The sequence below is a fragment of the Entelurus aequoreus genome, linkage group LG11 (assembly GCF_033978785.1).
Source record: "Entelurus aequoreus isolate RoL-2023_Sb linkage group LG11, RoL_Eaeq_v1.1, whole genome shotgun sequence".
In the NCBI taxonomy this organism is placed as follows: domain Eukaryota; kingdom Metazoa; phylum Chordata; class Actinopteri; order Syngnathiformes; family Syngnathidae; genus Entelurus; species Entelurus aequoreus.
In genome coordinates, this window is record NC_084741.1 from 6,043,597 (window position 1) to 6,071,039 (window position 27,443).

Below are 27,443 nucleotides of genomic sequence, written 5' to 3' on the forward strand. Positions count from 1 at the left end.
GTACCTTTCAGCATTAATGGTGCCTTCACAGATGTGTAAGTTACCCATGTCTTGGCCACTAATACACCCCCATACCATCACACATGCTGCCTTTTACACTTTCACCCTAGAATTGTGCTTTTATTCTGTCAGTTTGAATGTACGTGCCAGTCCTTTCTGACCATTTCATATTTGATCATTTATGTGTTATATACTGTATATATATAATATGTAAATATTACATATATGTTATATTGCTACTACGCTACATTTTTAGTCTACTTTATGTCAGGTTCAAGCACCGAGCTATCTATTAAACAGGACAAGAAGCAAGGAATCAAACAGAGACAGGATTCAATTTAGCTCATGAGGAGAGCGCGTGGAACTGCACCCTCGTACGGTGTCACCCCACGCTCTGAGGAAAAAGTTCCCGCCCCTCCCCATTTATTTGGGCATTCCCTGATTACATAGCTGAAGCTGCTTCTAAGGGGAGAGGTCACACTATGCAGCAGCCCAACACCGGTTCATAAACAGTTAAAACAAAATGTGCTTGGAGCGGTGTCAGGTTTGCCCCCTTCTCTGCTCGTCCGCCTTATCTTCTTGGAGACTTGGGGTCCCTTGTGGATGGTTGGAGTTTGTCTAAGTCTAAGTTTACAACGCTGCGGGAAATGGGGTCTTCCTTCAGGCAAAGCACGACCGCTTTGGCCCTTTGACGTCGCCAAATTGAAGGAAAACTGACAGTTCTCAAGCGGGGCTTTAACACCCGGAGGTGGGTGGGTTAGGGAATGTTTTATCCAGGAGCAGATGAGGGGTGTGGACGCATAAAGTAGACTAAAAATGTAGCATAGTAGCAATATAACATATATGTAATATTTACATATTATATATACCGTAATTTCCGGACTATAAGCCGCACCTGACTATAAGCCGCACCAGCTAAATTTAGGGGAAAATACAGATTGCTCCATATATAAGCCGCACCCGACTATAAGCCGCAGGGTTTTGATGTGTAATTACCGTAGTATATAGGGGTTCCTGCTACCACGGAGGGGATTGTCGGGACAGAGATGACTGTTTGGGAACGCAAAGCGTCCCATTTATTAACAATAAATATTTCAATCATTCAATCAAACTTTCACATCTTTGACATGGCGAACAGCATTCATGCAGAGTACAAATAATACAACGGTGCAAAGTAATACAAAGTGCTCGCCTGTACGTTATCAAAATAACCAGCCTACCGGTATATGAAAAGTCAGTCTTTAATCATTGTGTCATCGTCTTCCTCCTGCGTACTAAAACCACCGAAATCCTCTTCGTCGGTGTCGGAGAAGAACAGGCCGTATATAAGCCGCACCCTTGTATAAGCCGCAGGGACCAGAACGAGGGGAGAAAGTAGCGGCTTATAGTCCGGAAATTACGGTATACAGTATATAACACATAAATGATCAAATATGAAATGGTCAGAAAGGACTGGCAGGTACATTCAAACAAGTTTGAATGTACCTGCCAGTCAAAACAAAAGAACCTAAGCGGGACACACAAATTTAAAAAATACACACCTATAATTGTTGCTCGAGATAATGGTACTACTGTATTTCATTTTTAGTCTACTTTATGTCAGGTTCAAGCACCGAGCTATCTATTAAACAGGACAAGAAGCAAGGAATCAAACAGAAACAGGATTCAATTTAGCTCATGAGGAGAGCGCGTGGAACTGCACCCTCGCACAGTGTCACCCCACGCTCTGAGGAAAAAGTTCCCGCCCCTCCCCATTTATTTGGGCATTCCCTGATTACATAGCTGAAGCTGCTTCTAAGGGGAGAGGTCACACTATGCAGCAGCCCAGCACCGGTTCATAAACAGTTCAAACAAAATGTGCTTGGAGCGGTGTCAGGTTTGCCCCCTTCTCTGCTCGTCCGCCTTATCTTCTTGGAGACTTGGGGTCCCTTGTGGATGGTTGGAGTTTGTCTAAGTCTAAGTTTACAACGCTGTGGGAAATGGGGTCTTTGGCCCTTTGACGTCGCCAAATTGAAGGAAAACTGAAAGTTCTCAAGTGGGGCTTTAACACCCGGAGGTGGGTGGGTTAGGGAATGTTTTATCCAGGAGCAGATGAGGGGTGTGGACGCATAAAGTAGACTAAAAATGTAGCATAGTAGCAATATAACATATATGTAATATTTACATATTATATATATACAGTATATAACACATAAATGATCAAATATGAAATGGTCAGAAAGGACTGGCAGGTACATTCAAACAAGTTTGAATGTATCTGCCAGTCAAAACAAAAGAACCTAAGCGGGACACACAAATTTAAAAAATACACACCTATAATTGTTGCTCGAGATAATGGTACTACTGTATTTCATTTTTAGTCTACTTTATGTCAGGTTCAAGCACCGAGCTATCTATTAAACAGGACAAGAAGCAAGGAATCAAACAGAGACAGGATTCAATTTAGCTCATGAGGAGAGCGCGTGGAACTGCACCCTCGCACAGTGTCACCCCACGCTCTGAGGAAAAAGTTCCCGCCCCTCCCCATTTATTTGGGCATTCCCTGATTACATAGCTGAAGCTGCTTCTAAGGGGAGAGGTCACACTATGCAGCAGCCCAGCACCGGTTCATAAACAGTTCAAACAAAATGTGCTTGGAGCGGTGTCAGGTTTGCCCCCTTCTCTGCTCGTCCGCCTTATCTTCTTGGAGACTTGGGAAATAGGGTCTTCCTTCAGGCAAAGCACGACCGCTTTGGCCCTTTGACGCCGCCAAATTGAAGGAAAACTGACAGTTCTCAAGTGGGGCTTTAACACCCGGAGGTGGGTGGGTTAGGGAATGTTTTATCCAGGAGCAGATGAGGGGTGTGGACGCAGAATGATGGTATTGAAGGCTGAGCTGTAGTCATCAGGACAGAGGTTGTAGATGTTGTGTACACACACACACACACACACACACACACACACACACACTCAACACAACATGTTCCTCTCCAGACAGTCCCAAGGACTTCCTCCCGGCCGTGGGAACCAGCGTGGATTCTGAGGGCAAAATAGTGGTGAGCATCCAGTGCGTCAGCGAGGCCACGCCCCCGACCGTGGTGTCCTGGTACCGAGGCGGCCAGGCTGTGGTCAGCGACGGGGCAGAGGAGGACGTCAGTGACGACACCCGGCGTTTACGTTTACGTCATCACAACGTCAGCGTGCTCCTCCTCCACAACTACACCTGCACCTGCACCAACCCTCTGGCCAGTCGCAGCAGACACATTCACCTGCAAGGTAACCCTTCAAGGTCACCTCCAAAACTCTACAGTACTGTATGTAGTATATAGTACAGTGTATATAGTATAGTGTATATAGTATAGTGTATATAGTATAGTGTACTGTATATAGTATAGTGTATATAGTACAGTGTGTATAGTATAGTGTACTGTATATAGTATAGTGTATATAGTACAGTGTGTATAGTATAGTGCAGGGGTCACCAACCTTTTTGAAACCAAGGGCTACTTCTTGGGTACTGATTAATGCGAAGGGCTACCAGTTAGATCAGGGGTCGGCAACCCGCGGCTCCGGAGCCGCGTGCGGCTCCTTGACCACTCTGATGCGGCTCAGCTACATACATGCCGACCCCCCCGATTTTCCCAGGAGATTTATGGATCTCAGTGTCTCTCATAGATTACTCCCAGGGAAAAAATAATCCTATTTACACTCTAATTACTAAATAAAGGGCGTGCCCTAATTGCACTGCAGTAATTGTCCTCTATAGCATTTACATACAGCATGCCAGTCCAGCCACATGTTGCATGTTGTTATTACTTGCACACACAGGAGACAGCAAAGCATACTTAGTCATCAGCCACACAGCTTACACTGACGGTAGCCGTATCAAACAACTTTAACATTGTTACGTTAAAAATATGCGCCACACTGTGAACCCACACCAAAAAAGAATGAAAAACACATTTCTGGAGAACATCCCACCGTAACACAACATAAACACAACACAACCATTACCCAGAATCCCATGCAGCCCTAACTCTTCCGGTCTACATTATACACCCCCGCTACCACCAAATCCCCCCACACATCAACCCCCCCCCCCCCTCTCCGTGCGTTGGTTGAGCGGAAGAGTTAGGGCTGCATGGGATTCTGGGTATTGGCACCGTCAGTGTAAGATGTGTGGCTGCTGAGGTAGTACGCCTTGCTGTCACTTACGTGAGCAAGCTGAAATTGCATTCTACGTGTGGTCAAGCAGGTACGCCGTTAGGGCGGACTGTAGAGGGCGCCAAATGCAGTGTCATCACGCTCTGATATTCGGGAGTCTCCCGGGGGAAATGAGAGGGTTGGCAAGTATGACGCTATCAAGCGCCATTCATTCAAAACTTGCCGGCTGCGCTAACATCAAATTTCCACATTAAAGTGTGTCGGACACCCCTGGTTAACATAGCACAAAGCATTTAAGCTTTGTATGCGGTGTTTTTCATTTTAAATTTAAATTTTTTTTTTGTGGCTCCCATTACTTTCTTTAATTTGTGAAACTTGCCAAAATGGCTCTTTGAGTGGTAAAGGTTGCCGACCCCTGAGTTAGATACACACTTAAATAAATTGCCAGAAGTAGCCTATTTGCTCAATTTACCTTTAACTCTGTTATTATTAATAATTAATGATATTTATATTTGTGGAAACACTGATCATCTTAATGATTTCTCACAATAAATATATATAGAAACAGATAAATATCAATATGCAACACTTTATTTTTGTGCACATTTTTCAAATTGAACATTTTCAAATGATCACTTCTAAGACAGTCTTGTGAAATCACAATATCCCATTTTAACTAGCTAGCCACTAACATTTTTGAACAAATCATGAGTTACTTTGCACCATGTTTGTACAAATAATAACTCATGTAAAATACAAAAGTAAACTCTCAAATTTTTAAATCATGTCACACTTTGAACTGGACACCAAATCTATTATCTGTTTCTTTGTCAGTTAGTGGGAAGCCTGGCATTGCATGCTGTTAACTAGTGTGTTGTACTCTGGTGTGTAACTTGACACTGCAACTCTCAGTGAGTCTTGCAGATGTGCATCAGTGAGGCGTGTTCTGTGTTTGTTCTTGATGAAGTTCATGTCAGAAAAGGCTGATTCACAAAGATAAGATTTTTCCTCATTGTTTGCGGAACCTTCTTAATCTTTTGGACATATTTTCACAGCAATCTGGCCTTAAGTTTAATTATGATAAATGTAAAATGTTAAGGATCGGAAATCTAAAGGGAACGTCCTTTCGAATGGAATGCAAAGTGTTTTGTTTATAAATTATATGCAATCTGTTGTGTTCCCTAATTTTTTTCTGTGTACATGAATGAAGGTGTGTGTTGCTGAGTCCGACTTGGACATTATCTGGACTGGGCCTGGTTTAAAAAACCCTTTAAAAAAATCTAATTTCATTGACAACCTGGTCTGTTGAAGATAAGGCCCTTTTTTAAAAAATAAAATAAAATAAGATAAATAAATAAAAAACATTTTCTTGGATAAAAAAGAAAGTAAAACAATATAAAAATAATTACATAAAAAACAGTAATTAATGAAAATGTTAGTGGACCAGCAGCCTATACAATCATGTGTGCTTCAGGGACTGTGGCCCTTGCAGATGTGTTGTCTATGTTGTGGGAACCAGAATATTGGTAGCAGAAAGAAATAACCCCTTTTGTGTGGATGAGTGTGCATGGGGGAGGTTGTTTGGGTTGATGCACTGATTGAAAGTGTATCTTGGGTTTTTTCTATGTAGATTTATTATTATTTTATTTTATTTTATTTATTTATTTATTTTTTAGAACAGGCCCGCGGGCGACTCATCTGGTCCTTGCGGGCGACCTGGTGCCCGTGGGCACCGCATTGGTGACCCCTGGTGTAGTGTATATAGTATAGTGTAGATAATATAGTATATATAGTATAGTGTATATAGTATAGTGTATATAGTATAGTATAGTGTATATAGTATAGTGTAAATAGTATAGTGTATATAGTATAGTGTATATAGTATAGTGTATATAGTATAGTGTAAATAGTATAGTGTATATAGTATAGTGTATATAGTATAGTATAGTGCATATAGTATAGTGTAAATAGTATAGTATATATAGTATAGTGTAAATAGTATAGTATATATAGTATAATGTATATAGCATAGTGTAAATAGTATAGTATATATAGTAAAGTGTATATAGTATAGTGTATGTAGTATAGTATATATAGTATAGTGTATATAGTATAGTGTATGTAGTATAGTATATATAGTATAGTGTAAATAGTATAGTATATATAGTAAAGTGTATATAGTATAGTGTATGTAGTATAGTATATATAGTATAGTGTATATAGTATAGTATAGTGTATATAGTATAGTGTAAATAGTATAGTATATATAGTATAGTATATATAGCATAATGTATATAGTATAGTGTATATAGTATAGTGGAAATAGTATAGTATATATAGTATAGTGTATATAGCATAGTGTATATAGTATAGTGTAAATAGTATAGTATATATAGTATAGTGTATATAGTATAGTGTATATACAAACATAGTATAGTGTAAATAGTATAGTATATATAGTGTAGTGTATATAGTATAGTGTAGATAGTATAGTATATATAGTATAGTGTATATAGTATAGTGTATATAGTATAGTATAGTGCAGGGGTCACCAACCTTTTTGAAAGCAAGAGCTACTTCTTGGGTAGTGATTAATGCGAAGGGCTACCAGTTTGATACACACTTCAATAAATTGCCAGAAATAGCCAATTTGCTCAATTTACCTTTAACTCTATGTTATTATTAATAATTAATGATATTTACACTTAATTGAACGGTTTAAAAGAGGAGAAAACACGAAAAAAATGACAATTACATTTTGAAACATAGTTTATCTTCAATTTCGACTTTAAAATTCAACCAAAAAAAGAAGAGAAAAACTAGCTAATTCGAATCTTTTTGAAAAAATTTAAAAAATAATTGATGGAACATCATTAGTAATTTTTCCTGATTAAGATTAATTTTAGAATTTTGATGAAATAGGTTAAAATCCAATCTGCACTTTGTTAGAATATATAACAAATTGGACCAAGCTATACTTCTAACAAAGACAAATCATTATTTCTTCTAGATTTTCCAGAACAAAAATTTTAAAAGAAATTCAAAAGACTTTGAAATAAGATTTAAATTTGATTCTACAGATTTTTTAGATTTGCCAGAATATTTTTTTTGAATTTTAATCATAATAAGTTTGAAGAAATATTTCACAAATATTCTTCGTCGAAAAAACAGAAGCTAAAATGAAGAATTAAATTAAAATGTATTTATTATTCTTTACAATAAAAAAAATAAATTGATTTGAACACTGATTTAAATTGTCAGGAAAGAAGAGGAAGGAATTTAAAAGGTAAAAAGGTATATGTGTTTAAAAATCTTAAAATCATTTTTAAGGTTGTATTTTTTCTCTAAAATTGTCTTTCTGAAAGTTATAAGAAGCAAAGTAAAACAAATTAATGAATTTATTTAAACAAGTGAAGACCAAGTCTTTAAAATATTTTCTTGGATTTTCAAATTCTATTTGAGTTTTGTCTCTCTTAGAATTAAAAACGTCGAGCAAAGCGAGACCAGCTTGCTAGTAAATAAATAAAATTTAAAAAATAGAGGCAGCTCACTGGTAAGTGCTGCTATTTGAGCTATTTTTAGAACAGGCCAGCGGGCTACTCATCTGCTCCTTACGGGCTACCTGGTGCCCGCGGGCACCGCGTTGGTGACCCCTGGTATAGTGTATATAGTATAGTGTAAATAGTATAGTGTATATAGTATAGTGTATATAGTATAGTATAGTGTAAATAGTATAGTGTAAATAGTATAGTGTATATAGTATAGTGTATATAGTATAGTATAGTGCATATAGTATAGTGTAAATAGTATAGTATATATAGTATAGTGTAAATAGTATAGTATATAAAGTATAATGTATATAGCATAGTGTAAATAGTATAGTATATATAGTAAAGTGTATATAGTATAGTGTATGTAGTATAGTATATATAGTATAGTGTATACTGTGTATTCGCTGTAATACACAGTATATATTATATATATATATATATATATATATATATATATATATATATATATATATATATATATATATATATATATATATATATATATATATATATATATATATTTAATGGTCAAATCAACAAGCGAAGTATCCAACACTTCTCTATTGTAAAGTGAAAGTGTCCAGCAGATATAGATCATCTACATCTACAATATGATTTGTCTGAGTTGCTGGTCAGTACAGATATAAAAAAAAAAAAAAAAAGTGATTCTTTTAATCGATTAAGAATCTTTACAAGTAAGAATTGTGATTCATTTGAAAATATTTTTTTTTTGACACCCCTCGTAAACAAAGCAAATTGAAGGGTAACAGAAATATAGCAACCATTTTTACTAAACAGTAAAACATGTAAAAAAATAAGACAGTAAACTATTTTACAGTCCTATGTGTTGAAAAACTAAACCAATTTCCCCGTTCCCAAGTTTTAAAATCATTTTCAAAGGACTCCGTTTGGTGTATTGAAGTGAATGAATGAACTCACATTACGTTCTACATGTGGTGAATGTTTATATTCACTTTGGAGAAAGCAAACCACCAAGTTGAATTCAATAGTGGTATGTCAGTTTAAGGTTTTGATTGATTGAGACTTTTATTAGTAGGTTGCACAGTGAAGTACATATTCCGTACAATTGACCACTAAATGGTAACACCCCAATAAGTTTTTCAACTTGTTTAAGTCGGGGTCCACTTAAATTGATTCATGATACAGATATATACTATCATATATACTATCATCATAATACAGTCATCACACAAGATAATCACATTGAATTATTTACATTATTTACAATCAGGAGTGTGGAGGGGGGGTGGGGTGGGGGGGGGGGGGGGTATGGACATCAAGTAGTGGACATAGAGAGAGAGAGAGAGAGAGAGAGAGAGAGATATCAGAAGGCATAAGAAAAAGAATCTGCATTTGATTGTTTACATTTGATTATTAGCAATCCGGGGAGGGTGTTAGTTTAGGGTTGTAGCTGCCTGGAGGTGAACTTTTATAGCGGTTTTGAAGGAGGATAGAGATGCCCTTTCTTTTATACCTGTTGGGAGCGCATTCCACATTGATGTGGCATAGAAAGAGAATGAGTTAAGACCTTTGTTAGTTCGGAATCTGGGTTTAACGTGGTTAGTGGAGCACCCCCTGGTGTTGTGGTTATGGCGGTCATTTACGTTAAGGAAGTAGTTTGACATGTACTTCGGTATCAGGGAGGTGTAGCGGATTTTATAGACTAGGCTCAGTGCAAGTTGTTTAACTCTGTCCACCTTGAGCCAGCTCACTTTAGAGAAGTGGGTAGGAGTGAGGTGGGATCTGGGGTGGAGGTCTAGAAGTAACCTGACTAGCTTGTTCTGAGATGTTTGGAGTTTAGATTTGAGGGTTTTGGAGGTGCTAGGGTACCAGGAGGTGCATGCGTAATCGAAAAAGGGTTGAACGAGAGTTCCCGCCAGAATCCTCAAGGTGCTTTTGTTGACCAGAGAGGAAATTCTGTAGAGAAATCTCGTTCGTTGGTTAACCTTTTTGATTACCTTGGTTGCCATTTTATCACAGGAAAGGTTAGCCTCTAAGGATACCTTAGTTTGATATTGGCAGGTGAATTGGATGACTTCTCGTAGGAAAAGAGGCTCTAATTGGGACTTCGGAATGCAAAAGTGATAACCATATCCTTGAGAAAAGACTACCTGTCCAGCTCAACGCCAGCATTTGAGTTATGACTTAAAGGCCTACTGAAATGATTTTTTTTAATTTAAACGGGAATAGCAGATCCATTCTATGTGTCGTACTTGATCATTTCGCGATATTGCCATATTTTTGCTGAAAGGATTTAGTAGAGAAAATCGACTATAAAGTTCGCAACTTTTGCTCGCTGATAAAAAAAAAGCCTTGCCTGTAGCGGAAGTAGCGTGACGTCACAGGAGCTAGTATTCCTCACAATTCCCCGTTGTTTACAATGGAGCGAGAGAGATTCGGACCGAGAAAGTGACGATTACCCCATTAATTTGAGCGAGGATGAAAGATTCGTGGATGAGGAACGTTACAGTGAATGACTTGAGAGGCAGTGATGGACGTATCTTTTTTCGCTCTGACGTAACTTAGGTACAAGCTGGCTCATTGGATTCCACACTCTCCTTTTTCTATTGTAGATCACAGATTTGTATTTTAAACCACCTGGGATACTATATCCTCTTGAAAATGAGAGTCGAGAACGCGAAATGGACATTCAGTGCCTTTTATCTCCACGACAATACATCGGCGAAATGCTTTAGCTACGAGCTAACGTGATAGCATTGTGCTTTAACTGCATATAGAAACAAAAGAAATAAACCCCTGACTGGAAGGATAGATAGAAAATCAACAATACTATTAAACCGTGGACATGTAAATACACGGTTAATGCTTTCCAGGCTGGCGAAGGTTAACAATGCTGTGCTAACGACGCCATTGAAGCTAACTTAGTAACCGGACTGCACAGAGCTATGCTAAAAACATTAGCTCTCCACCTACGCCAGCCAGCCCTCATTTGCTCATCAACACCCGTGCTCACCTGCGTTCCAGCGATCGGCAGAAGGACGAAGGACTTCACCCGATGCGTTTGGCGGCCCGGAGACGTAGGAAGTCAAGGTGAAGTCGGCGGCTAGCGCGGCTAGCGCGGCTAGCGCGGCTAGCGCGGCTAGCGCTCCAACAAAGTCCTCCTGGTTGTGTTGCTGTAGTCCGCTGCTAATACACCGATCCCACCTACAACTGTCTTCTTTGCAGCCTTCATTGTTCATTAAAAAAATTGCGAAAGATGTCCAGAATACTGTGGAATTATGAAATGAAAACAGAGCTTTTTGTATAGGATTCTACGGGGTACCATAACTTCCGTTACTCGGACTTCGTCACGCGCATACGTCATCATACCGCGACGTTTCAGCCGGATATTTCCCGGGAATTTTAAAATGTCACTTTATAAGTTAACCCGGCCGTATTGGCATGTGTTGCAATGTTAAGATTTCATCATTGATGTATAAACTATCAGACTGCGTGGTCGCTAGTAGTGGCTTTCAGTAGGCCTTTAAAGCAGTCGTTTTCCAGACACGAACATCTCCTTACATGGTCAGGTTGTGCTGTCCTGACTTAGCACCCACACCCACACAGGGAAAGAAGGAATATATAACTGATGGTTTGGCTTATCCAGTTTAGGAGTCCTCCTCGGGGTACTGCAGACCTGCTTAATGACACTCGCTTGTAATACAGTGAAGTGAAGTGAAGTGAATTATATTTATATAGCGCTTTTCTCTAGTGACTCAAAGCAACTTTTTGTCCAGCAAAGCGTCTCTCCGACGTCTCTTTTGATCCAGCCGCACTGCCTTGTTGCCCTCCTGCCCAGGAAGGGATGAAATATACTTCAGTATTCACCATACTTGGAATACTAGCATGTCAGTACTGTAACATTAAGAGCATTTTCTAGCACAAGGACCCCATTGTGCCTCTAATGTGGACCGGATGAATGACAAAGTGAAAGGAAAACAATGGAGCCTCTCATGGAGGTCCTGAGGTTCCTCTTCAACAAAGCTCTTCACTGTTCACCTGTAATCTCCGTCTCTCCAGGGCCGGCCATCTCCGCTTTCGCTTTGTTCCCGCACCAGGATGGCACCATCGTCACCTTGACCTGGGAAGTCCCGCCCACTTCTATCGTCACAGGTGGGTGACGGCGGCATGCGTCACGTAACCATAGCGACCGGACCAACTGGTTTTCTGATGTGTTGATCTCGGCAAAGGTGAAGATAGGGGGTGTGTAAATATGGCGGCAGGGCCGTGTTTGAAGGAACAACACACGTAATCGTGGGTCAGGTTTAAGCACCGGACTGTCTATTAAACAGAACAAGAAGCAAGGAATCGGGCAGAGACAGAGTTCAATTTTGCTCATGAGGAGAACGCTTGGAGCTGCACACTTAGTAACAGTCTCACCCCACGCTCTGAGGCACAACCCCCGCACCCCCTATTTTATTCAGGAGTTCCCTAGTTACATCACTGAGGCCGCTTCTAAAGGGAGGGGTCACACATTATGCCAGCAGCTCAGTACGCACAATACGTGATTATTCAGAATGGAAATGTGCTGAGCCTTGTGATTTTGCCCTGTCTCTGCTTTGTCTGCCCGATGTTGTCTTATCTTCGTTGAGGCACTTGAGCACAATACATAATAACTATAGCCCATGGGTCACCAACGCGGTGCCCGCGGGCACCAGGTAGCCCGTAAGGACCAGATGAGTAGCCCGCTGGCCTGTTCTAAAAATAGCTCAAATAGCAGCACTTACCAGTGAGCTGCCTCTATTTTTTTAATTGTATTTATTTACTAGCAAGCTGGTCTCACTTTGCCCGACATTTTTAATTCTAAGAGAGACAAAACTCAAATAGAATTTGAAAATCCAAGAAAATATTTTAAAGACTTGGTCTTCACTTGTTTAAATAAATTCATTAATGTGTTTTACTTTGCTTCTTATAACTTTCAGAAAGACAATTTTAGAGAAAAAATACAACCTTAAACATGATTTTAGGATTTTTAAACACATATACCTTTTTACCTTTTAAATTCCTTCCTCTTCTTTCCTGACAATTTAAATCAATGTTCAAGTAAATTTATTGTTTTTATTGTAAAGAATAATAAATACATTTTAATTTAATTCTTCATTTTAGCTTCTGTTTTTTCGACGAAGAATATTTGTGAAATATTTCTTCAAACTTATCATGATTAAAATTCAAAAAAATTATTCTGGCAAATCTAGAAAATCTGTACAATCAAATTTAAATCTTATTTCAAAGTCTTTTGAATTTCTTTTAAAAGTTTTGTTCTGGAAAATCTAGAAGAAATAATGATTTGTCTTTGTTAGAAATATAGTTTGGTCCAATTTGTTATATATTCTAACAAAGTGTAGATTGGATTTTAACTTATTTAAAATATGTCATCAAAATTGTAAAATTAATCTTAATCAGGAAAAATTACTAATGATGTTCCATACATTTTTTTTTTATTTTTTCAAAAAGATTCAAATTAGCTATTTTTCTATTCTTTTTTTCGGTTGAATTTTGAATTTTATAGAGTCGAAATTGAAGATAAACTATGTTTCAAAATTTAATTGTCATTTTTTTTCGTGTTTTCTCCTCTTTTAAACCGTTCAATTAAGTGTAAATATCATTAATTATTAATAATAACATAGAGTTAAAGGTAAATTGAGCAAATTGGCTATTTCTGGCAATTTATTTAAGTGTGTATCAAACTGGTAGCCCTTCGCATTAATCACTACCCAAGAAGTAGCTCTTGCTTTCAAAAAGGTTGGTGACCCCTGCTCTAGCCTTTAAGCATAAGAGTTGTGTGACAACTTTTATATAATTATTGTTATTATGTGTGACACCTATGTAAACAAACATCACCAAAACAACTAAGGTTGCTAAATTCCGGGAATATTCAAAGTTGGAAACTTCCCATGGGAAATGAATGGGAATAAATATTGAATGCAACATGCTAGATCTTGCAGCATGATTATTAGCTAAAACAACCTGATTTCATGCAAATTCAGTAGAATTTCAACCCTGCACTGTGCATTCCTCCATCACATAATTGCCAGCATGCTACACACTACAGCAGGACTATTGAGGCCACACTAGTATTTGAGCCCAAGGACTTCATCCAGTCAGGTAAGTGTTGATGGGGTAAATATATTTCATCTGTGGTATTTAAGTGTAATATAGGTGTAATTGCTGTAGACTACTCCCGCAGACTTCCACTCAAGCTAGCTAGCTGTTCCTGTACTTGTTCAATGATTTTGGGGCCAATATCTCTAGCTAGCTAGGTTTATGTACCACCACAGTTTCATAATGAACCCAAAATATTTCTCCGTTAGCCGTGATGCTCATTCTCTCTATGTTAAATCCCATTCATTTACGCTAACAACGTTAGCGATCCGAATCGACCTTTTTTGTGATGTGTAAAGTTCAAGTAGCAAATACTGAATGAAAAGGTGTAGTTTCCTCCGCCTTCTGTTCTGCTAGCCATTCTGTTGTCATACAAGAATGTAGCTTATAGTTTGATTTAGCATGTTCATTTATTCATCTGGCCTATTTCTATTCATTTGTCCATTAGTCAAATATTTTTAAAGACTACTCCAGTTGTTTAGCTGACTATTTATATCTGTGTGTGGCATTGCATTAGTCTTTTACAAGAATAAATCAATACAAACAGAATAATGCCACGTATGATGTGTGGAGACATTTCACCCCAACCAATGTAGGCAGAAAGGCGGTGTACATTTGCAAATACTGTGCAAAGAGCTACGTCAGGTATGCCACAAAGATGCAGCAGCATATAGACAAGTGCCCAATAATATACCATTATTGGAATTCCCCATTCATTCCCATATATTCCCATTAATTCCCATATATTCCCATTCATTCCCATGGACGGTGTCCGACTTTGAATAATCAAAAAAAAGGTCAATATTTCCAAACTTCCCGAGCTTAAATTTCCGGAGAGTTTCCGGAAATTTACCGGAAACTTCCCACCCCTTTTCAACCCTAAAGGACAGGTCGCACTTCAGCCACTGCTTGACTGTCTGACTGACATCAAAGCATGGATGAGTGCTAACTTCCTCAACCTTAATGAGAGCAAGACCGAGATCATCATCTTCGGCGAAACATCTCCAGTGTGGTTTGTCAGTGGTCTAGTCTTGGTCCTCTGGGTGAAAACATCCCGTCCTCCGTGAGAAATCTCGGAGTGATCTTTGATAGTGCCTTCAAATTCACCAAACAGGTCAGCTCAGTGGTCAGTACCAGCTTTTACCATCTCAGAACCCTAGCAAAGACCAAGGCCTATCTCTCCCAGAGCGCCCTGGAGACTGCTATCCACAACAACAACTCACTGTACGCTGGCATTGATCAGGCATCACTCCGCCATTTGCGGCTTGTGCAAAACGCGGCTGCCCGTCTCCTCACCCGCACCAAAAAACGCGAGCACATCACCCCAGTCCTGGCCTCACTCCACTGGCTCCCTGTCCGTCACCGCATTGATTTTAAATGACTTTTAATTGTTTTTATATCCCTAAATGGTCTGGGCCCACAATACCTGACCGAGCTTCTGCATCATCATACCTCGTCTAGAGCCCTAAGGTCAGCTGACCAAATGCTGTTGGCGGTCCCCAGATCCAGGCTGAAGACCAGAGGGGACAAATCTAGGCTAAAGACCAGAGGGGACAGATCTAGGCTAAAGACCAGAGGGGACAGATCCAGGCTAAAGACCAGAGGGGACATATCCAGGCTAAAGACCAGAGGGGACAGATCCAGGCTAAAGACCAAAGGGTACAGATCTAGGCTAAAGACCAGAGGGGACAGATCTAGGCTAAAGACCAGAGGGGACAGATCCAGGCTAAAGACCAGAGGGGACAGATCTAGGCTAAAGACCAGAGGGGACAGATCTAGGCTAAAGGCCAGAGGGGACAGATCTAGGCTAAAGACCAGAGGGGACAGATCCAGGCTAAAGACCAGAGGGGACAGATCTAGGCTAAAGACCAGAGGGGACAGATCCAGGCTAAAGACCAGAGGGGACAGAGCCAGGCTAAAGACCAGAGGGGACAGATCTAGGCTAAAGTCCAGAGGGGACGGAGCCTTTTCCGTGGCCGCCCCTAAGCTCTGGAACAGCCTTCCCTGTAACGACCGGGTCGCATCGAGGTGCGAGGTGTTCTCCCAAGGATGCAGACGGGCTCGGACACAGCTTGCAGGTAGGAAAATGATTTATTTTAGAACTAAATCAGACAAGAGAAAAACAAAAACGACTAGCATGGGAGCTAGCAAGCAAAATAATCTAGCATGAGAGCTAGCAGGAAGCAAAGTGGTCGTCAGCTGTTGCATGAGAACAAACTAGGAAGCCAGGCAGAGTGCTGCCCGGGCAAAGACTAAATAGCCCTCTGATTAGTGCCCGGACAACAGGTGAGCGTCTCGAACACTAACCAGAGGCAGCTGAGCATAATCTGCCGTCATGGCAACAGAAACAAACAAACACGTGACACTAAACTGTAAACAAACTGATCCGAGCAGCGGATCCTAACAGTACCCCCCCCTAAAAGGACAGATTCCAGATGTCCCTAGAAAACAAAAAAAACAACTGGAACCCCAAAAAAAACAAGCAATAGTTCACGAGTCAAGGGCGGGCGGGGGGGTGACTTGGTGGTGGGTCGCCAGGCCACGTGTCCCCGAATCCACCGGGGAAGGGTCAGGTGGCGGCGGCGAATGGAACGCCGCCGCCGCTGGCAAGGCGGGCGAGGCGGGCGACCACGGTAAGGCCACATTCGTGGCCGCCGAGAAGGTGGCCGTGAGTGGCGCCAGAATCTCAGCAGCCTCTGAGTCCTCGAGGCCTGCATGCGGGGACCTGCTTTCCGCTTGCGCCGCCGGACCACTCGAGGTCGCTGAGATGTCGCCGTGGAAGCGGTGGGAGTCGCTGTCGTGGCAGCGGGAGTCGCTGTCGTGGCAGCGGGAGTCGCTGTCGTGGCAGCGGGAGTCGCTGTCGTGGCAGCAGGAGTCGCTGTCGTGGCAGCAGGAGTCGCTGTCGTGGCAGCAGGAGTCGCTGTCGTGGCAGCAGGAGTCGCTGTCGTGGCAGCAGGAGTCGCTGTCGTGGCAGCCGGAGTCGCTGTCGTGGCAGCCGGAGTCGCTGTCGTGGCAGCCGGAGTCGCTGTCGTGGCAGCCGGAGTCGCTGTCGTGGCAGCCGGAGTCGCTGTCGTGGCAGCCGGAGTCGCTGTCGTGGCAGCCGGAGTCGCTGTCGTGGCAGCCGGAGTCGCTGTCGTGGCAGCAGGAGTCGCTGTCGTGGCAGCAGGAGTCGCTGTCGTGGCAGCCGGAGTCGCTGTCGTGGCAGCCGGAGTCGCTGTCGTGGCAGCAGGAGTCGCTGTCGTGGCAGCAGGAGTCGCTGTCGTGGCAGCAGGAGTCGCTGTCGTGGCAGCCGGAGTCGCTGTCGTGGCAGCCGGAGTCGCTGTCGTGGCAGCCGGAGTCGCTGTCGTGGCAGCCGGAGTCGCTGTCGTGGCAGCAGGAGTCGCTGTCGTGGCAGCAGGAGTCGCTGTCGTGGCAGCAGGAGTCGCTGTCGTGGCAGCAGGAGTCGCTGTCGTGGCAGCAGGAGTCGCTGTCGTGGCAGCAGGAGTCGCTGTCGTGGCAGCCGGAGTCGCTGTCGTGGCAGCCGTAGTCGCTGTCGTGGCAGCCGGTGCTGGTGCGAGAAACAGTCGTGGTGCAGGTACTGGTGCGAGAACCAGTCGTGGTGCGGGTACTGGTGCGGGAACCAGCCGTGGTGCGGGTACTGGTGCGAGAACCAGCCGAGGAGCGGGTACTGGTGCGGGAACCAGCCGAGGAGCGGGTACTGGTGCGGGAACCAGCCGAGGTGCAGGTACTGGTGCGGGAACCAGCCGAGGTGCAGGTACTGGTGTGGGAACCAGCCGAGGTGCAGGTACTGGTGTGGGAACCAGCCGAGGTGCAGGTACTGGTCTGGGAACCAGCCGAGGTGCAGGTACTGGTCTGGGAACCAGCCGAGGTGCAGGTACTGGTGTGGGAACCAGCCGAGGTGCAGGTACTGGTGTGGGAACCAGCCGAGGTGCAGGTACTGGAACCTGTGGTGGAGCTGGTGCTAGCCTTAGCCTTGGCGCTAGCTTAGGTGCAGGTGGCCTAGCTGGCGGTTGCGGCTTAGCAGGCCGAAGGACAGGTGGCGGTGGCCGAGCAGGAGGTTGCGGCTTAGCACGCCGTTGTGCCACCCCACTCGCACAGCTCCCAGTACTAGCCCCCCCCTCAAAAAGCGGATCCCAGACGCGCTCCTTGCGGATTGGAACCGTCTTCAAGGGTGGGTGGTGGGAGGTCCGGGGGAGGGCTGAATCCTCTCCTCTAAATTGTCCAAAATGTCTTTTCTTACTCCCCACTTGAGACTGGGTGGGAGCACAGGGGGAAAAAATATGTGCAGTGGGCGGAGCAATAGTCACTGGGGGTGGAGCTAGAAAGTCAGGTGACCGGGACTGACTAGATTTACATTTCACAAAAATGTCCTGATAATGTCTTATCTTAGAATTCAAGTCCTTAGGAGGTGGCTGATAAAAAGGAGCAGAAGAATTTAAAAAAAATTCTTCGTCTCTGACGTCATCCACAGTGGGCGGGATGACGTCATCTGTGTGGGTCTCCAGCTGACTGACAGCCCAATCGGTGAAATGTTTGGCAAAGTGGTCGATAGGGTTGCCAAACATCTGAGGAGGGGAATCTTGGGCTGAATATTGCTTACTGTGTACCGGTGGAGGAGTCTGTGGGAGTGGCGCGTCTTGGCAGCGAAGTGAAGACCTCTTTGGTGGCTTCCGTCTTCGCTGACGCGTCCGGTGGTGCGGAGGTGTGGCGATGTCCTCGGGCCAAACGGAGTGGATTGGGACCAACCTTCCGTTAGGACCCCATATCAGGTCCTGGCGCTCCGAAGGGGAATAGCGGAGAGTCTCCGCCTCCATTGCTCGCAACACCATCCACGCACCTTCGTCCATCTCCTCCGACGTGCTCGTTGCGGGAGAACTTCTTGCTGCTGGCTTCCTACTGTGACGACCGGGTCGCATCGAGGTGCGAGGTGTTCTCCCAAGGATGCAGACGGGCTCGGACACAGCTTGCAGGTAGGAAAATGATTTATTTTAGAACTAAATCAGACAAGAGAAAAACAAAAACGACTAGCATGGGAGCTAGCAAGCAAAATAATCTAGCATGAGAGCTAGCAGGAAGCAAAGTGGTCGTCAGCTGTTGCATGAGAACAAACTAGGAAGCCAGGCAGAGTGCTGCCCGGGCAAAGACTAAATAGCCCTCTGATTAGTGCCCGGACAACAGGTGAGCGTCTCGAACACTAACCAGAGGCAGCTGAGCATAATCTGCCGTCATGGCAACAGAAACAAACAAACACGTGACACTAAACTGTAAACAAACTGATCCGAGCAGCGGATCCTAACATTCCCCTCCACATTAGGTCAGCCCAGAGCCTAAGGGTCTTCAAAACCCTTCTTAAGACCTACATCTTCTCGCTGGCTGCCCACTAGGCCACCATTTCTAGTCCCCCCCCCCCCCCCCACCCCACCCCTTCGCTTTAGTTTTATTTTTCAAATTGTCCCACTTTTATTATTATTATTTTTATTTTGCAAATTTTTACTTTTTATTCGACCTCTTTTACCGTATTGTTTTTGCACTATCTTGTTCAGCTCATTCATTGTTTATGTTCTTTCTTTGGTTTTTTTTTGTTTTTTTTTTTGCTCTATGCTTTTTTTAGCCTAAAAGTTGTTGTAAACGTGCTATATAAACAAAGTTGACTTGACTAAAAACAACACAGGCTTGTGTTGACACCACCGTAAACAAACATCACAACTTGCAGGTTTCGACATCCAAATGAGCGGACCGGACCTCCCGGGTGCGGACGGTAAGCGCAGCCCAGACACATACCGCACCATCTTGTCCAAACCCGGCTCTGCTAGAAGCGCCGATATTCTGGACCTGGACCCCGAAGCCACGTATCGCTTCCGGGTGGTCCCCAGAGCTTTGATGGCGGAGGGTCCACCAACTGCGCCCCACAGGATTGGCCCAGGTACGCAAAAACTCAGCTAATTTGTCACAGTGAAACTCATGTTTCACTCCAATGAACCGCAGCACGACACGTGCCGGCAGCATTCGTGCAGCCCTGGACTGTGATACTACCACTTTTTAGTTTAGGCCAGGGGTCACCAACCTTTTTGAAAGCAAGAGCTACTTCTTGGGTAGTGATTAATGCGAAGGGCTACCAGTTTGATACACACTTCAATAAATTGCCAGAAATAGCCAATTTGCTCAATTTACCTTTAACTCTATGTTATTATTAATAATTAATTATATTTACACTTAATTGAACGGTTTAAAAGAGGAGAAAACACGAAAAAAATGACAATTACATTTTGAAACATAGTTTATCTTCAATTTCGACTCTTTAAAATTCAAAATTCAACCGAAAAAAAGAAGAGAAAAACTAGCTAATTCGAATCTTTTTGAAAAAATAAAAAAAATAATTTATGGAACATCATTAGTAATTTTTCCTGATTAAGATTAATTTTAGAATTTGGATGACATGTTTTAAATAGGTTAAAATCCAATCTGCACTTTGTTAGAATATATAACAAATTGGACCAAGCTATATTTCTAACAAAGACAAATCATTATTTCTTCTAGATTTTCCAGAACAAAACTTTTAAAAGAAATTCAAAAGACTTTGAAATAAGATTTAAATTTGATTCTACAGATTTTCTAGATTGAATTTTAATCGTAATAAGTTTGAAGAAATATTTCACAAATATTCTTCGTCGAAAAAACAGAAGCTAAAATGAAGAATTAAATTAAAATGTATTTATTATTCTTTACAATAAAAAATAAAAAAAATACTTGAACATTGATTTAAATTGTCAGGAAAGAAGAGGAAGGAATTTAAAAGGTAAAAAGGTATATGTGTTTAAAAATCCTACAATCATTTTTAAGGTTGTATTTTTTCTCTAAAATTGTCTTTCTGAAAGTTATAAGAAGCAAAGTAAAATAATTAATGAATTTATTTAAACAAGTGAAGACCAAGACTTTAAAATATTTTCTTGGATTTTCAAATTCTATTTGAGTTTTGTCTCTCTTAGAATCAAAAATGTCGAGCAAAGCGAGACCAGCTTGCTAGTAAATAAATACAATTTAAAAAATAGAGGCAGCTCACTGGTAAGTGCTGCTATTTGAGCTATTTTTAGAACAGGCCGGCGGGCTACTCATCTGGTCCTTACGGGCTACTTGGTGCCCGCGGGCACCGCGTTGGTGACCCCTGGTTTAGGCCATTCCACCAAATATGTGTTATTAGCATTCCCAGGAAACAAATACGTAAATGTTTCTTTATTAGTAAGCAAAGTGTCAAAGTTTTTGGTGGGTGCATGCATGTTCTATGTATGTGTGGCCTAAATGTAGAATTGTTAAGCATACACATGGCTGAATGAAAAGTGAAAATATCAACACTACAGTCGTATTTAATATTATTATTATTATTATTTATTGGCCAGGAGATAGACAGATGCCAGCCCGACAACTACCTTTGTTACGTGAATGTGTGCACACACCGTCTAAACAAGTAGACAAAAAGGAAAAAATACAATCCAAATTATATTTAATAATATGCAACATTATATATGCACACACATGCATGATGTAACATAAATGAAGGTAACAATAAACAATTTACTGGGCGTGAAATCCAACAAGTTTCTAAGCCTGATATGAATGACAATTATGTGGTCTCAATCGCCCTCTAGTGGTCAAACAACCCCATAACATCTACAGTGATTGAGGACCTTGATAGGTTCTTGAACAGGGTTCGTAAATCGAAAAGTTTGTACAGTGAATCAAAGTTGTCCAGAAGAAACAATGTAAATATGAATCATGGTTTCCAGCTTCAATGTGCATGTGGTCGGAACAAATAGACAAAAATGGAAAAAATACAATCCAAATGATACTTGATAATATGCAACATTATATACACGCACACATACATGATATCAAATAAATCATGCATGAAAAATAAACAATGTATGGGCGTGAATTACAGCAAGTTTGTAAGCCTGATATAAATGACAATGATGTGGTTTCTGTCGCCCTCTAGTGACTAAACAACTCCATCACAGCTACAGTGACATGTCAGTGATAGACGAACTTAACGGGTTCTTGAACAGGGTTTGCAAATAGAAAAGTGTGTATAGTGAAGCACGTTTCTCCAAAAGAAACAGTGTAAATATGAATAATTGGTTCCAGCCTCGACAAAAGTACGATTGTACACTTGCAAGATAAAACAAAGTGCTCTGCAAACAAACATAACCAGGGGGTGATGGATAAACTGTCTCTTTATCAACAAGCCAAAACAACAAAGGTAAGCTGAACTGTGCCGTATGCGCTGCTCTGCCAATACGCGCGCACACGCACGGATGTCACTATGGCGACCTCACAAATGGCCAGAAATCACTAAAATCCCTATCTGTAACAATGATATCGCTACAATGATAAACCGTTTGAAAAGTAAAATAAAGGCCGGAGGAGAGGAAGCAGCAGACCGAGGGGGCGTGTCTGTGCGTGAAGGGGGCGTGTCTGTGTGTGTGCCCGCTCTTTTCTCCGTTGTGAAGTAAGTCTGCTTTGGGAACATTTTTTCCATAAAAATCCAGTCTCATCACAATTAAAACTTGTCGTGGTCCAACGACGGCTTCGAGGATTCTTGCAGACTTTTTATACACTCCTAGTAAATAGTCTTTTTTTTTTTTTTTTTTAACACTACAGTGATTCTCTTTTTCTTTCCACGCTGGTCTGTTGTCTTTTTGGGACTCATAATGAGTTAACAACAGGGGGAAAACTTGTCAAAAGGGGGAGAAAAAAAACGCTAAATCGCTGAGAAGTGAGAACTAAGTCAGCTGTAACATAAAGTATTGTATTTAAGTATATAATATCTGATTTTTTAGAATTATTTAAAAGATAAATAAGTATCAAAATGGACCATCCATGCTTGACTTTTCAGTATTTGGCCCTTGACGGAAAGACTTTACTCACCCTTGATCTAAAATATTATAAGCTCTCAAAATAAAGTAAACGTAAAATATAAACAAAGTTTAGTTACTTTGTTAATTAAAACATAATACTAACTTATGAATTAATTCAAAAAATATTACAAACTCTCAACGTAAAAATAATATCCACTTAAAATATAAACAAAGTTTAGTCAGTTTGTTCGTTAATTAAAACATAACATAATACTCTCTTATAAATTAATTTGAAAAATATTACAAGCTGTTAAAATAAAACAAAAATATGCTTTAAATAAAAACAATATTTACTCAGTATCATTTTATGTTTTAATGAACTAACTTATGAATTCATTTCAAAAAATGACAACAACAAAAAGGAACACTGTTAAATGAACATTAATATTTTCATAAATCATATTATTATTTTTTTCTATTCCTCTATGTGGGGGAAAAAAACAACAGTAAAAAATGTAAGAAGAAATAGCCAAAAAAATCGGTATGTAATGAGAACAAGTTGAAATGTTCTAACTATAAATGAGTGATATACGTAGTCATCTTATACTTAGAATAAAAAGTTGGCACAATATTTTTTTAGTTTTTCTTCAAAATGACTCCCGCAGACTTTAACTATAGTATATATATATATATATATATATATATATATATATATATATATATATATATATATATATATATATATATATATATATATACTTAAAAAATAAACAAAGTTTGGTTACTTTAATTAAAAAAATAATACTAACTTATGAATTAATTTAAAAAAATATTACAAACTCTCAAAATAAAAATGGAATCCACTTAAAATATAAACAAAGTTTAATCAGTTTGTTCGTTAATTAAAACATAAAATAATACTACCTCATAAATTAATTTGAAAAATGTTACAAGCTGTCAAAAAAATATATATATTTATACTTCAAATAAAAACAATATTTACTCAGTTAGTATCGTTTTATGTTTTAATGAACTCACTTATGAATTCATTTGAAAAATGACAAGAAAAAGGAACACTGTTAAATGAAGATTATTTTCTTACAGGTAGAATATTTGACACACTCGGTTATGCAGTTACACAATCCTATTATTATTTTTTTTCTATTCTTATTTGGGGGAAAAAAACCGGTAAAAATGTAAGAAGAAATAGCCCAAAAAATTGGGCTATTTCAAGTTGAAACGTTCTAAATATAAATGAGTGATATATGTCGTCACCAAAAAGTTGAAACAATATCAATATGGCCCCCGCTTACTTTATTATGTGGCCTTTGGTGGAAAAAGTTTGGACACCCCTGAACTAAAGTATCAAAAGTATCAATATTTAGATTTGACAATTGATATTAGAGCATACAGGTCTGGTATTGGTGGTATCGATATTTCAGTATCGATCCGCACGTCACTAGCTTGCGAATCTATACAAGCTGTACATTGGCTACTCTAAAGTATATCCCAGTGGTGTATTTTGTTGTCGCTTGAGAAGACGTTTGACATGTCAGGGCGATACTGTCCTAGGATGTCAATAACGATACGTGTCAGGTTTAAGCACTGAACTATCTATTAAACAGAACAAGGAGCAAGGAATCAGGCAGAGACAGAGTGCTCATGAGGAGAACGCATGGAGCTGCACACTCAGTTGCAGTCTCACCCTATGCTCTGAGGAACAGCCCACGCGCTCCTCTATTTATTCAGTTTGGGCGTTCCCTAGTTACATGGCTGACGCTGCTTCTAAAGGGAGGGGTCACACATTATGCTAGCAGCACAATACGGGATTATTCAGCACGGAATGTGCTGGGGGGGGGGGCTGGTGATTGCGCCCTGTCTCTGCTTTGTCGATATGACTTATCTTCCTTGAGGTGCTGGTTCGTCCTTTGGCTGTTAGCAAGCTGAAAGACAGGAAACATCCGCGGCGAGGCCACTCCTCACATGCCGTGGAAGATAACAGGTTGAGCATAAGAGTTGTGTGATAACTTATATATAATTATTCTAACAGTATCAATCTAAAAGTATCAATATTTAGATTTGAGAATTGATATTAGAGCATAAAGGTCTGGTATTGGTGGTATCGATATTTCAGTATCGATCCGCACGTCACTAGCTGGTGAATCTATACAAGCTGTACATTGGCTACTCTATTGTTGTCACTTGAGAAGATGTTTGAAATGTCAGGGCGATACTGTCCTAGGATGTGAATAACGATACTACAATGAAGTCTGTGGGTGGGCAGGTGAAGGTCTGAGCGGCGCGGCCATCGCCGGCATCGCCGCTGGGATTCCCTGCAGTATCGTCTTCCTGCTCCTGGCGTGCGGGCTGCTCTACTTCCTGGTCCGCCGGAGCGGCATCCAAAGTGAGAGCACACGCTGGATCGCCCCAGTGTGGACATTGATGACCGTGTGTGTTCCCCGCAGGTCGCCACAGCAGATATCCCGTGTCCAGAGCAGCAGAGAAGGTCAGAGGTTAAATCTCCCGTCATTCTCTTCTCTTAGCGTCTTCTCTCCGTGTCGCCAGCAGGTGGTGACCCCGCAGACAAACGCGCCGTCTCCCCCGGCCTACAACAGGCTGCATCAGGTTGGTGTTGTCGTCACGTTTGCTCCTCTGGCCGCCGCGCCAATCAGCAGCTGTTGTTTGCGCTGCTTTACAGACGCCGTCCAGCCTTTCGGTGGCCCCGCCCACTTTTGTGCCGCCGCCGCCTGTCAGGGTCGCCACCACCGTATGAAGGACGCTGTCATGTCGGGGTGTACTCTGTGTCTTCAACAACTTGGGGTGGCATAGGTCGGTCGGTAGAGTGGCCGTGCCAGCGACTTGAGGGTTCCAGGTTCGATTCCCACTTTTGCCATCCTAGTCTCTGCCGTCGTGTCCTTGGGCAAGACACTTGACCACCTGCTCCCAGTAACTTACATACTGGCTTTCACTATGTAAAAGTGCTTTGAGTCACTAGAGAAAAGCGCTATATAAATATACTTCACTTCAACTTGTCACTCCGATTATGCTGCTGACTTTTATCCGCAGTCTATACTCATTTTATGACATTTTTATTGATACTTTAAAAAAAAAAAAAATTAAATGTTTTATATTTGTGCATACATATACTGTACATTAGGAGACATATACTGTACATTAGGAGACATATTCTGTACATTAGGAGGCATGTACTGTACATTAAGAGACAAATACTGTACATTAGGAGACATATACTGTACATTAGGAGGCATATACTGTACATTAGAGGCATACTGTACATTAGGAGACATATACTGTACATTAGGAGACATATACTGTACATTAGGAGGCATATACTGTACATTAGGAGGCATGTACTGTACTTTAGGAGACAAATACTGTACATTAGGAGACATATACTGTACATTAGGAGGCATATACTGTACATTAGAGACATACTGTACATTAGGAGACATATACTGTACATTAGGAGACATATACTGTACATTAGGAGGCATACATTAGAGACATACTGTACATTAGGAGACATGTACTGTACATTAAGACACAAATACTGTACATTAGGAGACATATACTGTACATTAGGAGACAAATACTGTACATTAGGAGACATATACTGTACATTAGGAGACATGTACTGTACATTAGGAGACAAATACTGTACATTAGGAGACATATACTGTACATTAGGAGGCATATACTGTACATTAGAGACATACTGTACATTAGGAGACATATACTGTACATTAGGAGGCATATACTGTACATTAGGAGGCATATACTGTACATTAGGAGACATACATTAGAGACATACTGTACATTAGGAGACATGTACTGTACATTAAGACACAAATACTGTACATTAGGAGACATATACTGTACATTAGGAGACAAATGCTGTACATTAGGAGACATATACTGTACATTAGGAGACATGTACTGTACATTAGGAGACAAATACTGTACATTAGGAGACAAATACTGTACATTAGGAGACATATACTGTACATTAGGAGGCATATACTGTACATTAGAGACATACTGTACATTAGGAGACATATACTGTACATTAGGAGACATATACTGTACATTAGGAGGCATATACTGTACATTAGAGACATACTGTACATTAGGAGACATATACTGTACATTAGGAGGCATATACTGTACATTAGGAGACATATACTGTACATTAGGAGGCATATACTGTACATTAGAGACATTCTGTACATTAGGAGACATGTACTGTACATTAGGACACAAATACTGTACATTAGGAGACATATACTGTACATTAGAGACATACTGTACATTAGGAGACATATACTGTGCATTAGGAGGCATATACTGTAGATTAGGAGACATATACTGTGCATTAGGAGGCATATACTGTACATTAGGAGACGTATACTGTACATTAGGAGACATATACTGTACATTAGGAGGCATATACTGTACATTAGGAGGCATGTACTGTACATTAGGAGACATATACTGTACATTAGGAGGCATGTACTGTACATTAGGAGACATATACTGTACATTAGGAGGTATATACTGTACATTAGAGACATACTGTACATTAGGAGACATGTACTGTACATTAGGAGACATATACTGTACATTAGGAGGCATATACTGTACATTAGGATACATATACTGTACATTAGGAGGCATATACTGTACATTAGAGACATACTGTACATTAGGAGATATGTACTGTACATTAGGAGACATATACTGTACATTAGGAGGC

At 41.0% G+C, this 27,443-nt stretch overlaps 1 protein-coding gene across 1 annotated transcript in view; it reads left to right on the forward strand.

The window, feature by feature from the left end:
* Positions 1-25,763, forward strand: part of vsig10l (V-set and immunoglobulin domain containing 10 like) — a 42,267-nt gene extending 16,504 nt beyond the window's left edge. Inside the window, exons 7-13 of the mRNA XM_062064078.1 lie at positions 2,974-3,255; positions 11,736-11,828; positions 19,531-19,740; positions 24,954-25,073; positions 25,135-25,175; positions 25,238-25,294; positions 25,368-25,763. Of these exons, the coding sequence (XP_061920062.1) occupies positions 2,974-3,255; positions 11,736-11,828; positions 19,531-19,740; positions 24,954-25,073; positions 25,135-25,175; positions 25,238-25,294; positions 25,368-25,442 (878 nt within the window). The 3' untranslated portion in view covers positions 25,443-25,763. The remainder of the gene's footprint in view (positions 1-2,973; positions 3,256-11,735; positions 11,829-19,530; positions 19,741-24,953; positions 25,074-25,134; positions 25,176-25,237; positions 25,295-25,367) is intronic.
* The last annotated feature ends 1,680 nt before the right edge of the window (positions 25,764-27,443 follow it).